Genomic DNA, 15128 nt, shown 5'->3' with positions numbered 1-15128 from the left:
TTCGAAGACGTATCTATCAAACAATATAAATGAATTCCAATGTCTTTGTGCAAATGCAACAATACAATATTATCTGATAATCTTCCAAACAAAAAATATGACAATGAATCACTCTTGGACGCCAATTTTTTTTTTTTTTTTCGTGAGTGGAGGTACGCAGAGAAGTTGTCGAAATACGGAGTACATATAATCCAACATCGTAGACCTATACAGGATATTAGTATAATGACGCAATATGGTTGGAACTCTCAATCATTGGTGAAGAACAATAGGTTGCCAAAGTATTCGAAAATATGACAAAAATATGACAAAGACAACATCATGACTTGTATTGATATAATTCAAAACAAGCGTTGGTAGCACACCTCCAATTGGTAACTTATGAATTCGGGATTATTGCAAAAGATAAAATCCCTACATTCTCCTTTAGAGCTTTCACAACACAACTCTTCTTTAACTTACACACTGGTAGAGGACCTCCAGGTACTTGTATGTCCCAACGCACGGATCTCCAAACACACCGTTTGAAGCTTTAACTTCGCAGGAGTTCTTCCCATCGCAGGAGTTCTTGACCAAAGATGGCGCAGAAGATGCGCTGCATTCCTGCGTCTTGATCTGTGGATGAGGACAAACGCTCGGTCCCTTCTGGCGACCATAGAGGGCCTCCCTTATCAAGATAGTCTGGCCAGATGGACACTTCAATTTGAGGGTGGAGTGCTCGCACACGCGCTTTTTCTTTGCGCAGACGTACTCGATCTGCAGATACTTGAAGGTACCCACGCAGGGATCACCGAAGACCTGGTTGGATGCGTCGACGGAGCACTTTGCTTTGGCGTGGCACCTGTCTCGCACGCGCGCGACAGATGTTGTTGCTGCACAAGTGGTGAGCAAGCCGTCGGATCGAGGGCATATGTCCTTAGTCTGGCGTCCATACAAAGCATCGCAGATGTAGATCACCTCCCCATTCTTTGGACATTTCAGGCTCAGGGACTCGTGCTCACAGCTTCTCTCCATCAAACACGCGGACGGTGACGAGGGTGGCGGAGCAGATTGGCACTCGTAAGTGACGTAGAGGTACTTGTAAGTGCCAACGCATGGGTCATCGAAGACGGAGTTGGACGCTCCGACGGTACAAGAACGTTTCCCATCGCACGCGGACGTCACAACAGAGAGAGATTTGTCGCTGTCGCAGTTGGTAGTGGTACTGGGCGATCCCTTGAGGCAAATGTGGCTGCATTGGCGTCCGTAGCTGGCACTGAAGATGCGGATGATGAAATTCGCATCGCAGCTAATCGAAAGTGTTTCCCCTTCGCAAGCCAATGCAGCTGAAAATGAATAGATCGGGAAAAGGGGAAACGTAGAACAATATTTTTAATGGTAATATTAGGACCTACTGTTTTATTTTCACATGCACTTCCCTGTAAGAAATGTGTTGAACAGAGACAAGAGTCTTGACTCACACATATTAGTCAAAACTTGCACATATCAGGGATGTGGAAGAGAGACCCACCTCCCTGCACATAATTATACACTCTTAAAACATCCGAGTCAGAACTGACCCGGAACTGGGTCCGTTGGAGTCACACACCGTTCCAGGTAAGAAATGACTTGGAATTTGGTCATGAAGACCCCGAATGGGGTCACCCTGACCCAATTCATGACTCTGAATGGGTCATATCTGACCCAAATCCTTGTCATTTCTGACCCGGAACGGTGTGTGTGACCCAAACGGACCCAGTTCCGGGTCAGTTCCGACTCGGATGTTTTAAGAGTGTAGTCTTTGTATATTGTAATCAGACTTACTTTTTTTCCAAGGAGACACTAGCCTACACTGCAAAAAGTCCAGTGTTAAATAGTGTACACCGAGCTGGTGTTAAATTTTCGGTGCTCATTTATGGTGTTAAATTAACACCAACGGGTGTCATTTCCAAATTTTAAACTGTTTTTTAAAGAGTTTCTTAGTAACTGCACTTCTTGTTGATTTGTAATTTAAACAAGACGATCAAGAATTTTACATTAAAATACTAGATTTTTGAAAAAATGTGAAAATAAATTTACACCAAAGTAACACCAGCTGGTGTGGTCCCTTATTGAATCTGGACGGGTGTTAAACCATTGATATTAACACCAGCAAATATCAAATCAACACCATGTGGTGTCATTTTTGAATTAACACCAGTACAGTGTCAAAATAATACCAGGTACAGTGTCAAATTGACACCACGAAGTGTCAGGTGAACACTTTTCAACACCATCAAAGTGCATTTTTAACACCTGTGGGTGTGGTCCTTTATTGAAGTTTGATCGGTGTTAGATTTAACACCCGTGGTGTTAAATCTAACACCGATGTTTTTACAGTGTACTACCTTCTCGTTTTAAAGGAATACCATGACTAACTGTACGTGAGGCTATCGAACAACGCATATTCGAGAAATCGTTGACCTCATGCGGTTTTTCAACAGGCATTCGTTTACTTTTTTTTTCTTACTTTGTATACTAAAACAAACTACAATCCTTGAAAATGCCCAGACATATTAAGTTTATCAATGTATCTATAATTATAGATTAGGTAACTCTTATATCTAATAAATATGCCTTGTAATAGGTGTCTCGTGGGAAGAGAAGATTTGGATATTTTTTTTTCTTTCAATTTAAGAAGATACAACTTCTTTTCTCAATATACCAGCTACTCCCCAAACGGACGGAAAAATTTAGCAACAGTTCTATATCAGACCATGAACACTTGTCCAATAAAATTACATGCTTAATGCACAAGCCTGCACACTTCTCTTTGCATGATAGATAATCATGTTAAAGGACAAGTTCACCTTCATAAACATAAGGATTGAGAAAATGCAGCAATATTAGTAGAACACATCAGTGAAAGTTTGAGGAAAATTGGACAATCGATGCAAAAGTTATGAATTTTTAAAATTTTTGTGTTGGAACCGCTGGATGAGGAGACTACTACAGCTTGTGAGTCATATGCGTACAACAGGATAAAGAAAATGTAAAGAAAATTCAACATATTTTCACTTTTTTCGCATAATAAAAGAGCACTTGACTTGTCTCTTTCTAAAAGCAGGGGGAATAATATTACCCCTAACATATGTCGGTAACGAGTCAAGGGAATATGTACTTTTTTCAAAAGATGGAATTTTGTGGAAATTCTCTTTATATTTTCCTTATATTGTTGTACGCATGTGACATCTAAGTTATTCATACACTGCAGTAGTCTTCTCATCCAGCGGTTACTACACAAAAACTTCAAAAATTCATAACTTTTGAACGGGTTGTCCGATTTTCCTCAAACTTTCAATGACGTGTTCTCCTAATATTGCTACATTCTCTCAATCCTTATGTTTATGAGGGTGAACTTGTCCTTTAAGGGCAATTGTTAAAAGAAAAATCTTTATCTGGATAATGGTTTAAGAGAAATGTATATAGTTTTGTTGAGATGGGGCTTCAGGCTTCCAACTGTGATGAGCAAATGAGAAACCTCAAAAATTTGGAACATGAAACAAAGAGCATACATTGAGAGGAATTCAAAGTTTAAATTATTTCATTAAAATTGGTTGTGAAATAAGTGAGATATCCACAAAAAAAAATCCTAGTAAAAAATGTACGTCCCCCTTTTTATTAGACTACTTTGTTTAATTTATTTTGCTTTTGGATTTCTCAGCCATTTCAAAACTGATTTTCATCAAATAAGATTTTAATTCCTCTTAAAGTTGCATTTTCTTTCATATCTTATAAGTTGTTTATAATTATCTCGCAAAAAAGTTTAAAATCTGAATCCCCATCTCGACCAAAACTATACCGTAGTTATGGGTAAACTCGGCCATTGTCGGCCCAGCGGGTAAACTTGGCCCCTTGTGAGGGCTCTCTAAAAGGGCCGAGTTAATTACGGGCTAGGCCGAGTTTACCCATAAATACGGTACCATATCCCATTAACTCACATGTTTCCGCGCCGCATGTAGACTTTAGCAGGACAGCCGTTACCACCAGAGAGACAAGAGCAGCAACTTCCATCCTACTCCCCATGCTTCTATCGACTCAGTGTCACTGTAGGACAAAAGACGAGAAATCCGACACTCATGCATGATTGCTCACGGATTAATCACGTACGTTGAGGCTCTTGTATACTGCGAATGTTGCGTTAAGCGATAAAATGACAGCTGATGTTATATTTGACTGACATAATAAGCTTTATATGGGAATTTGAGACACGCCATGCAGAGGGTGAAATTAATGCCCTTTGGCACATGTTTACGACGACATAAACTTTACATACGTACATCAAAGTTGACAAATACTATAATAGTAATGATTATTATGCTTGTTTGCGAAGCCTGCTTTCATCATAATTATAGAATACGGCACTTCGTAACATGGAACACAGTCCCTGGGGGATACATCACACATTATTGAAAGTTGAAACAATGTCATTGTAATTCAAATCATGCATACTGCTTGAAATGAATTTGTTATAAATATTAATCCTTTGAAAACAGCATGGTGTAGTTCACGATGGGAGTGCACAGTTTTGTGTTGAAAAGTACTGAGGGTTTGTTTCATGTTTAATTTAATTCAATTCAATAGTGTATTTATTTCCATCATCAAAAAGAAAAGAAAAAGTTGACATAATCCAAAGTGATACAATTTTTTCATTGTTATTACACTCGTCTGATAAAGGATTTTTTTTTTCAAATACAATATAAAGTATATGCACGAGTGATATCATAAGAAAGAAACAATGGACTTTGCCATGGCAACAAAAATGGTAAATAATCACAATGATGGAAAACAGTGTTCCACTAAGAAAGCCAAGCTTGTAAGACGTGGAACACTGGGACAAAACAACAATAGCACCAATTTGTTATACCGTGTTCCCCTGAACTGCACGAAGTCTGGTAGGAGATTATTATTATTCTTTTTTTATGCAGCTTTAGGCACCTCTCGTTAACTACCTTCTCAACAACTGGATTATCCACCCATATATTAATCAATTAATTGATTAATATATATATATGTATATATATATATATATATATATATATATATATATCTATGCATATTATATATATATATATATATATATATATATATATATGATTTTTGTATTCGTATATTTATTCACATTTACATGTACACGTAGAGTAAAATGATATTAAGTTATAACAATTATGATCGTTAATACTCACGGAACGATTACTGTGAGGCAAAATGTCGACAGGATTTGTCGAAGAAGAAAAATAGCCCACTCTGAACTCTCACTCAGAATTCTTATGCCTTTTATGCGTTACGAACAGGATATTTGCTTCAACGTTATGACTTTCTGTCTGTCCTAGAAGAATTATAATCCTTTTTATGGCAGCTGTATGTTTGGTAAGGTACGTATGGTCACACAAAGATATTTCATTTGAAAAGAACTGCAGGTCTTTGTAACGACTTGTCGACTAAAACAGCGTCTATCTTCTTTGCTATAAAAACGTCATTTTTACAGTCGCATAAGTTTGCTTTTCCCATCTGGCGCTTAAACATAATTATGTCTCGCAGGTCTGAACACTGAATAATAAATTCTTTTAAACAAAATCCACGCCACCAGAATCTACATTTAAAGGTTTAATGGGACCAGAAAAAGATTTATTATTGACAATTTTGACGCAAAAAAATGATACATGCTTTCATTAAGTTACGGGCATCTTGACTGTGAATTGAAAGGTCACGTGTTCTGACACAATCTGCTAAGTTGTTGAAGGAAATACACTCTTAACATAGTAAAACTTTACTTGTGTAAGATTTGTGCCTCTTGACGGAAGAAAACATAGCAAACGAATAACTCCGGAAACAGTAACCTTTAAAAACCGGATCTGCTGCTCGTGATTATTGCTACCGTAATGTTACTTATATTTTCCTATTTCTATACTGATGAAAGGATTTCTAAGACATTATTTTGTAATCATCATCTGCATGGTGACATATTGTGTACGCATACTCCTCCATAAATCACAAGTCCCACACGCACGTTCTTAATGCTGGTATTTGCGTGACAGTATTGCAAACTTACATGACTAATGTTTCTCAGTGGCACGCAAGAGAAATTGTGTTTGTTTTTACAACTTTGAAGATGGTGATTTTACTTGCCCGTAACAGAAATGTTACTTCCTATATATAGAGTATAATTTCTGAATTCTTAAGGCCTAACTACATTAACTGTCAATTGCAAAATCCGAGCTTAACAGAACTACAAGGCTTGTTACAGCCAGGGAGGTGTGAGTTTTAGGCTCTCACACCTCCCTGTTACAGCCTTGTTCGGGTAAATTAAAGAAGGGTTATAACTACAATACTTTGGGAGACTTTATCTGTGAACAATACACATTATAGCACAATGTTATCTGATCTCCCTCTATTGAAGTACCTTTTTATATGCTTTTGTTCCTCCACTTTTCCCCTTTTTTCTTTATGCTTTATGGTATCGTTCCAGTGTTTGTATTTCTCAATGTAGGCCTACCGTCCACTGTGTCCGTCTTTGTCGAAAGCTCCTGTAATAAGAGTAAGTTTCATCGTTAATCATTCCCTGTTATTTTGTTTCGTTTCCGTCTCAAATTTCTCTGCGTTTTCTCTTTCAACTATGAATGACATATCATTTTGTAATTTGGACACAAGCTATATAAAGTTTGCTTTGTAGATAGGTCACACTATTTATTTATGTAATAATTTCACACCTGCTTGTCATACAATACTTGAACAGAATTTATCCTCGAGACATTCTATCTTTGACTTGCCGCATGGTATTAAGAATGAACACTTTTTGCATTTCATTTACATTTCATTCTTATTACTATTTTTTAATAAGCTCTAAGTGCAAAGCAGAAAAGGAACAAAGAGGAAGAGATAGAGAGTGAGATACAGCGCGTTTGTATTCTGCATTGTCATTCCTAATAGCAATCTTCCGGAATGCGTGACGAAACAACTGTTCATGCACGTGATATGTATACCTGATATACATGTTGATATTTGTGCTTCAGACAGTTGAATCAAAATCTTTCGTAATGAAAAGAAGTTTTTTTAGACTACAAGAACGTCTTCAGGAAAAAGTGGACGATGATACCCTTGTGGGTAACGGACACCAAGGCAAACATGAAGCGTTATCATAATATGCATTTTCTTGCGTGTAGGAGAATTCGATTGCAGCACAGCGTTACATTGTGCCAATCACGTATTTATTCTATGTCTTTGTATACGTTTCGTGGACAAAACTATCTTGTTTATCCCCATTTTCTTACTATAGTCTTCTGCTACTGCATTGTACGTGACGGACATATCCGAGATTAAGTACACAATGCTCTGCCACATATCTCTGTCCGTCGTCAATGTTTGTTTGTCGACCCATTCATGCACAGTAAAGTCGTTTTATTAGCTTAGTTATTGCCGTACAGCGTTCGAAGCAATACTTGAGAGGAGAAAAAGTATAAAAGCGCTGGGAACCTGCTAATGAGGTGTCATATCATATCAGAAGTCTTCCGGAAGATCTGACACGCCCAACCCATCACCATGCAGCGTTTGATCTTTGTAGCTTTCGTCGTTATTGCCTCCCTCTCGTGGTAACGTATTGCTATTCCATAAAGCTGAAGCACGTATTCAGTTTGGCTATAATGTTAGTCATATTTGAGTTTCTGACTTGGAAGCAATATCGCGGAACTTATTTATTTGTTACCACCTGAAGTAAAAACATTCCTTTTAACGTGGATTTTGAGTTGCACTAATAAATCACTTCATCATTAGAATATGGGTTGGTCGCTAAGAAAAAATGAAGTATTCTAAACTGAAAAGCATGTTGTTGTTTTTTCAAGTATTACACGGTAAAATTCATGTTCGCTGTCTTTTGAGTAACTTTTAAAAAAGGACTAGGTTCTACCCCCAAAGCATCCACAGCTATTGGCAGGAAATGTTTTGTTGACAGTTTGACCAGTATCCATATCTATCCACAAGTGTGAAGTCTTCAATAACTCACGATAGGTTTAATGTATACTTCATTTTTTGGGGAAAAAATCAAGCATCTGTATAGTTGAAACCTCCCTCAGAACAAAAAAGCTGCACACAATCCTCTCAAATTAATTCATGAATAAGACATTATAGTTATGATTTCAATTCAATCGATAAAGTCGATGGCCAATAAAGTTTAAAGTTATCTATCATCAGTTCAGTGATTACTATTTTTAAATTTTCCTCGCAGGTTGGAAGTCACGCACGGAAACCACTCCAGCAGTGGGAGTGCCCAGAGTGGCTCGTCTGGCAGTGGTAGCAGCAGCAGTGGCAGCGACAGTGGCAGCGACAGTGGCAGCGACAGTGGCAGCGACAGCAGAGAGGTTGTCTACGATTTTGACGACATTGTCTTCTCCAACGACTCTCTGCCGGGATCGTTCCTTATCAGTGCGCCGGTAAGTCTGATATTTTTGTAGCATAGTCCTCGTTAGCAAGTAAAGACTGAAAAACAGAAAGAAAGTAAACAGGCAATGACGATATCATTAGAAATAATTTGGACGCGGCAACTTAGGAACAAGCTGGAACTCACGAAGCGACGCCGGCTATTAGAGTCTGGTTAAAAAAGAAAGGAAGAAAGAAAGAAATATACGCAGAGTGACTCACAACCAATGAATAATTTGTCATTGGAGATGATACTGATGCGCGCTATTCACTGAAGACACCGAAGCCATACAGTGTTCAGAAAGTGTATTCTCGTGTGTGCGCGTGTATGCAAATGTTATGTGTTTGTTTGTTTGTTTGTTTGTCGACATGATTTCAAAATCTGTTTACTGCTATCCAGTAAGTAACCATTCGCAGTACTTTCGTGCGTAGTGTTAAGTTAAACAATGAAGTTGAAGCGTTCCCCCTTTTTAGCCAAACCATTATGATGCACTTATTCTTGTTTTTTAAATATTCCAACACTTTGTCCCCCTGCAGAATAACGGAAGATTGAACTCTCTCCTCCGTGACCTCTCAAACGGGGAATTCCCGGAATGTCATACTGCCAAAGTCGAGAGAACTGTCACCGGTGTGCTCTCGCTTGTCGCCCTCAACGCTGACGAACACTGCGCCAGGAGGGTAACGTACACAAATTGTCATGTTCTGATAATTCAGTGGCGGATCCAGAGGGGAGCGCAACCGGCGCACGCCCTACTTTTATTTTTCGTGAAATATTAGTCACGCCCCCCCCCCCCCCCCCTTTACAGAATTCTTGGATCCGCCCCTGGATATAAACTACAATCATTATTGCAAATACTAAGAATTTGACTCTTTAAGTTATGTATATAATGTAGTATACTACTCCAGACTTAGATGTTTACTTGGAGAAAAATTTATTCATAAAATCAAATTAAATCATATGAAATTAAATGAGATCAGATGAGACTGAAGCAACTAAAATCAAGTGAATTCTCCAGATTGCATCCATATCAATCGTGCCGCAAATTCTGACTTCACAGATTGTAGCTGAGGGCGGTCTGAGGGTCGAGCAGAACTCCATCCAGCGGACGAGCCAGCTTCCCTCTCTCCCCACGGACTCCCAGGATCGCGTAGACCAGGTCGATCTCCCTCTCGATGGAGCCACCTTTAACTTGGGTAGGCTTCTCGTCATTGTAACCATTGTAACCAAGTAGCAAGAGTACCAAACCATGATGATGATAGTGGTGTCTATACGGTGGTTTCAGCAACTGTAGTTTGTTAGTAGCACTAAAACGATTATAGTTATTAAAGTGAAGCAAACATTAACTTGTCATTGTTCTTGGCAAGTACAAATTTGGATGACTGATGATTACACGCTGCTAAAAACTTGTTAACGACTTGCTAAATTGGTAACGACTGACGAAATAGATTATTACTATTGTTATCATTCTCATCATTATTATCATCATAATGATTTTCTTTCTTTTTTCATTTTTGTCATTCTCATAACTTGCATCATTAATTTACAGCGGGAGGTGCCGGAGTTACCATCTTCGTTCTCGACACAGGTGTGTTTAGTGAACAAAACGAGTTCAGTAACAGAGCCGAGTCTTTCGCTGATTTCGTCGGTAATGATGTAAGTATACACAACAACGACACGAAAAAACCCCAACCCTTTCAAAATTGAGGAAAACCTTGTGAAAACTGAAAACGAGTAATTTCAAGACATTTCAAGTGAACTTGGAGCAGAACATCACAACAATGTTATGCTTTCTTCGAATATGTTGATGAAAAGGGAATGAAAATGTAATGAAGATAACTCATTTCAGTTGCACATGGGTTAGATGTCACCAATATTTTTTTAAAGGTACTGCACTGTAAAAACATCGGTGTTAGATTTCACACCACGGGTGTTAAATCTAACACCGATCAAACTCCAATAAAGGACCACACCCACAGGTGTTGAAAATGCACTGTGATGGTGTTGAAAAGTGTTCACCTGACACTTCGTGGTGTTAATTTGACACTGTACCTGGTGTTATTTTGACATTGTACTGGTGTTAATTCAAAAATGACACCACATGGTGTTGATTTGATATTTGTTGGGGTTCATATCAATGGTTTAACACCCGTCCAGCTTCAATAAGAGACCACACCAGCTGGTGTTACTTTGGTGTAAATTTATTTTCACATTTTGTCAAAAATCTAGTATTTTAATGTAAAATTCTTGATCGTCTTGTTTAAATTAAAAATCAACAAGAAGTGCAGTTACTAAGAAACTCTTCAAAAAAACAGTTTAAAATTTGGAAATGACACCCGGAGGTGTTAATTTAACACCATAAATGAGCACCGAAAATTTAACACCAGCTCGGTGTTCACTATCTAACACCGGACTTTTTGCAGTATGCTTTTCCGAAAAGCAAGATGGATGCTCCTCGGAAAATCAGCCGTCCGTAGAAGATCAGCCTTTAAAAACATGAGAAAACTGCAGGTGTAACACTCTGATATTTGTAATGATATTTGAAATGATGTATTATTCATAAATTCATCTCGCCGCCGTATTCAATTCAGCCCACGGCAGACCCACATGATCCTAACGGTCACGGAACCAGGGTTGCGAGTGTCGCCATCGGCCAGAACATCGGGATCGCGCGGGAGGCAACAGTGAGGAGCATTCGCGTGGCCAACGAACAAGGCATCGCAACGGCAGATGATGTCGTAGCCGGTAAGTAAAACTCTTCAAGATAAAATAATGTAAAGTGACCTCTTCACACTTTCATCACGAGCACTGTGGCGATATGATGTAGGCGTCAAACTGTCCCAAAATTGAGCAAAGATGAACACACGATGAAAAAAAGTGCTCAAATTCAGCTCTGATGGTAAAACATCGGGTCATTCGTGATGGCATCTTCTCTGAGTAAGCCATCGTATGACCGCCGAGGCGCGCCAGGCAGTTATTATACCGGAGGAGGCTCGCTCCAGCAGCAAGTCCGTGAGAGAGAGGTAGCACAATCTTCGTGTAGGCCTAGTCATCGTATTTCCTTCGTGTGTCCTTCGGGTAAACTTCGTTTTTAGCCGTCGTGTGTGGTTCTGGTGTCATCGTGTAACATTATGTAGGCATTGTTCTTTCTTTCGCTGTTGATTGGCTTTTGACCATCAAAGTTCGGGACCGCGCGAAATTAAAAATTCCATATACGTCTGACCACCTTGTGTCAAATTTGGGACAGTGCACTGTGACGTCACAATGGGCTCTCAATCAGTCAATGATGAGATTTTGGCGTTGTGTTCTGGCCAATGCATACATCCATGGACAAGTCTTTTACTCATGGCGGCCCTCTTGACCCAGAGAACAACAACAACAACAACAACAACAGCGACGACAACAACAAAAACAACAACAACAACACAGGAGCATACCTGACAATGCTCTAGTGACAGTTATGGCAGTACTCTGTTGATATATCAATGTTTTTCCAATCTGCTCTAAACATTTTACAGGCATCGATGCTGTCTTTGAATGGGCGGCGAATAATCCGAACGAGAAGTGCATCGTCTCATACTCGTTGATATCGTTGACCATGTCGCTTACCATAGACGAGGCCTTCGAAAACCTGGACACTAAAACCCGCTGTTTGCTTGTCGTTGCCGCTGGTAACACAGGTGCTCAGCCCAACACGGCCGATGCCTGCATGTACTCTCCGGCGAAGAATGATTTCGTAAGTATAGGCCTATAGCTGATTTGTAGTTGAGAAGCAAGAGATTTGATCGCTATATGGTTCGCTGTTGTAGCAAGGGCCACTGATGCAAACCTTGTGGTGATAATAATGACTTAATGATTAACCCTTTCTGCGTCAGGGACTTTGGACAGTGTGTGCAATGTACTAAGGGGTTTTAAGTGCAAACCGGTATTCAAAGCCCACAAAAGGTTAAAGGGACACTCCGCACAATTTATATGATTTTACATTATGTATTTAGTTTACATAGATTGATATAGTGCCAGGTAGAGATTGTGGAATTTATTGTGGACCTTAAGTGTAGAATGTATGCATGCTTTCTGCTTTTGTTCTGCCCAATCACACATTCCAATGTGAAGCTGCTATTTCATCAGCCTTGATCACTGTGATTTGTTATGTTTTAAAAATATTCTTACTTCTTATCCCAATCACTATCTACGTTCAGACGATGATCCTTAACCTCGAGGATGAGCTCATTTCGATGATAAGTTCTATGGGGCGCCATGTGTCGCACGGTCGATTTCATTACGAAATCCGTAATTTCGTCGACAAGATGGCCATTTCGTCACGAAATCTACCGTGCGACTCTTGGCGCCCCATAGAATTATCGAAGCCAGCAGCATATCCTCGAAGTTAGGTACGACCGTCTGCAAGTACTAATTCTGTAACCCTGTACCCATCGTAACCAGTTTATAGATGTCTGAAAAAGTCTGAAAATCATCCGGAGGTCTTCTCTAAGGTTCTAAAATTTCAGCAAGGAAAATCAAATGTAGTCATTATATGACGTTTCATTAGGTTTGATCCATATTTCTTCAGTATCAGAGAATATAATAAATGTGTTTGTTATATAACCTACACTTTATTCAAGATTATGACAATGAATACTAAAAGTAATACATACGAGAACAGGTCCATCGTTTCATGGCAAACGGATGGCAGGTCAAGACACTTGGGTTAGAAGATATAACTGTTGGAAATTACAGTACCTCATTGCAGTAGAAAGTGCAATGTATGGAGCAAGAAAGATACTGAAACTTATTCAATTTATTGTATCATAGGCATCATATTCTCAGTTACAAAAATTATATTTCTTTTTATCAGACATGTTGCTTACCCTGCATAATTATCAAACTCCCAGAATAATTATACCTGTCACTTTATATAATGTAAAATATTTCATAGTTATGATCTCAAAAATACTCTTCAGAATGATGCAATGCGTGTCAACAGACAGAACTCTATTACGATGTCACACTTGAGTTCGTTTACCGACCGTGTTTTTCTCTCACACCAGGTCATTACCGTAGGCTCCTCCCGTCTCTCCCGGGTGAACTCGGCCAGTCCGTTCTTTGACGAGCGGGCGGGATTCTCGAACTACGGACCGTGCGTGGACATCTATGCTCCGGGCCGCCGAGTCGACCTCGCCGATATAATCAGTGAGGACTCCTTCGCCATCGCATCGGGAACGTCCTTCTCCACTCCCGCTGTCGCTGGTGAGACATCTTTTTTTCTTCACTGTGCTTATTAATTTCGTTCAAAATTTCCTCTCCAAATTTGCAGAACAATTTTAAATATTCAGATCAATGACAATGCCACTTGATATACTTTGATCAATGCCTCCTTTCTTCCTTACGCAGAAATAAAATTCCCTTGTGCATGACAATATGGTCATTCAAGAATTGTTGAGATATAATTGATCACTGTTGGAATTATAAGCATTTTACTTACCCCCACCCCACCCCCCAAAAAACAAACAACACCCGAACAGATTATATGGAGCGTTATGCGAATGAATGATCTGACAGAATTATTTCCATTATTCGTTGAACGCAATCTTAAAGACACGCAAATGTTTATAGTTTCCATTCAAATAAAAATTGTCTGTTTGCTGATTTATTGCATCTGCATTAGAGAAAGTAACTTCTTTTTTCGTGGTACATTTCCCCCTCATCGTCACTCTAATATTTGAAATCACTACACACCTCGTGGTAGCAATACTATTATTAACTATTGATAACCAGGTCCAATACCCATCAATCTCTCCTCATATCCAATCCAGTCGTACAAACTACTATTGTCATGAATAGCGTTTTTATCAAGTGAATACCAATGATGACCAAGAGGACATAATGTGTAACGGATGTGTGTGTGTGTGTTTGTGTGTGTCAAAGAGAGACAGAGAAACATAAAGAAAGGGAGAAAATAGCAGGCTATGGGTGGGGCAGGATTTGATTGATTTGATTTGCTTTGAATCATTTATTGATACTCAACTGCATTGTGACGTCACTGACAAACTGAATGCATGCTACCTTTGATTTCAACCTGCTATACACCAGGTGCAATGGCCATTCTCCTGTCAAAGGACGAGATAGCTTTTGACACGCCAATAAGCGACATCCTCGACTTAATCAGCGTCGAAGGCAAGCTGATGTTTGCAAACACGCCCGCTACGCCGGCATCTAACAACCGGCTCCTGATTTTAGCTGACCCTATTTTCTTCTAGAGAGAATGACGATACATCTATGTTATACATTTAACGATTCTGAACAGACAAAATGAAGAGTAAAAAAGAAGAAAACTTGAACAAGCTCGTCCAAAGTTCTTTCCTTCCTGATCTCGTAAGGAAACTTTGTTTCATTTTGCATCTTATTGGTCCATCTGATCAAATCAAGGAGAACTTTGCCTCAGACAACGTCGCCATTTATGAAGAGCTTTATCGCAAAACGAGCTAACAGTGCTCGTCAAATTGAGATACTTGTGATTTAGGCTGCGAAAAACAGGACAAACTAAAAATTAATTCTTTGGATACCTGGAATCATAGTTCGAATTTTTTTTTCTCTTTATGTTACTAGTGAGGAACTGTTTTATGATAAGGTTGAAGCTTTCATTTTGCTTTGATGATGAACTTGCACTGAAAATGATTAAAATGGCGCATAGGCCATTCAT

General features: G+C 39.1%; 2 protein-coding genes across 2 annotated transcripts in view; one reads left to right on the top strand and one right to left on the bottom strand.

Moving 5' to 3' along the window:
* The window catches only part of LOC139719762 (L-rhamnose-binding lectin CSL3-like), a 5932-nt gene extending 676 nt beyond the window's left edge, over nucleotides 1–5256 (bottom strand). Inside the window, exons 1-3 of the mRNA XM_071631150.1 lie at nucleotides 5205–5256; nucleotides 3960–4065; nucleotides 463–1325 (exon numbers count right to left, since the gene is read on the bottom strand). Of these exons, the coding sequence (XP_071487251.1) occupies nucleotides 463–1325; nucleotides 3960–4044 (948 nt within the window). The 5' untranslated portion in view covers nucleotides 4045–4065; nucleotides 5205–5256. The remainder of the gene's footprint in view (nucleotides 1–462; nucleotides 1326–3959; nucleotides 4066–5204) is intronic.
* Nucleotides 5257–10079: 4823 nt separating this feature from the next.
* Nucleotides 10080–14685, top strand: LOC139719712 (uncharacterized). The gene is made up of 5 exons (XM_071631106.1): nucleotides 10080–10084; nucleotides 11061–11173; nucleotides 11947–12164; nucleotides 13477–13675; nucleotides 14519–14685. Exons 1-5 carry the CDS (start codon nucleotides 10080–10082, stop codon nucleotides 14683–14685), a joined length of 702 nt encoding a protein of 233 aa, XP_071487207.1.
* The last annotated feature ends 443 nt before the right edge of the window (nucleotides 14686–15128 follow it).

The sequence above is a fragment of the Diadema antillarum genome, unplaced genomic scaffold (assembly GCF_040938485.1).
Source record: "Diadema antillarum isolate AM-2024a unplaced genomic scaffold, OU_Dant_1.0 scf00000114, whole genome shotgun sequence".
Classification (NCBI taxonomy): Eukaryota; Metazoa; Echinodermata; class Echinoidea; order Diadematoida; family Diadematidae; genus Diadema; species Diadema antillarum.
Note: the sequence above shows the minus strand (reverse complement) of the source record. Positions and strands in the feature narration are given on the sequence as shown.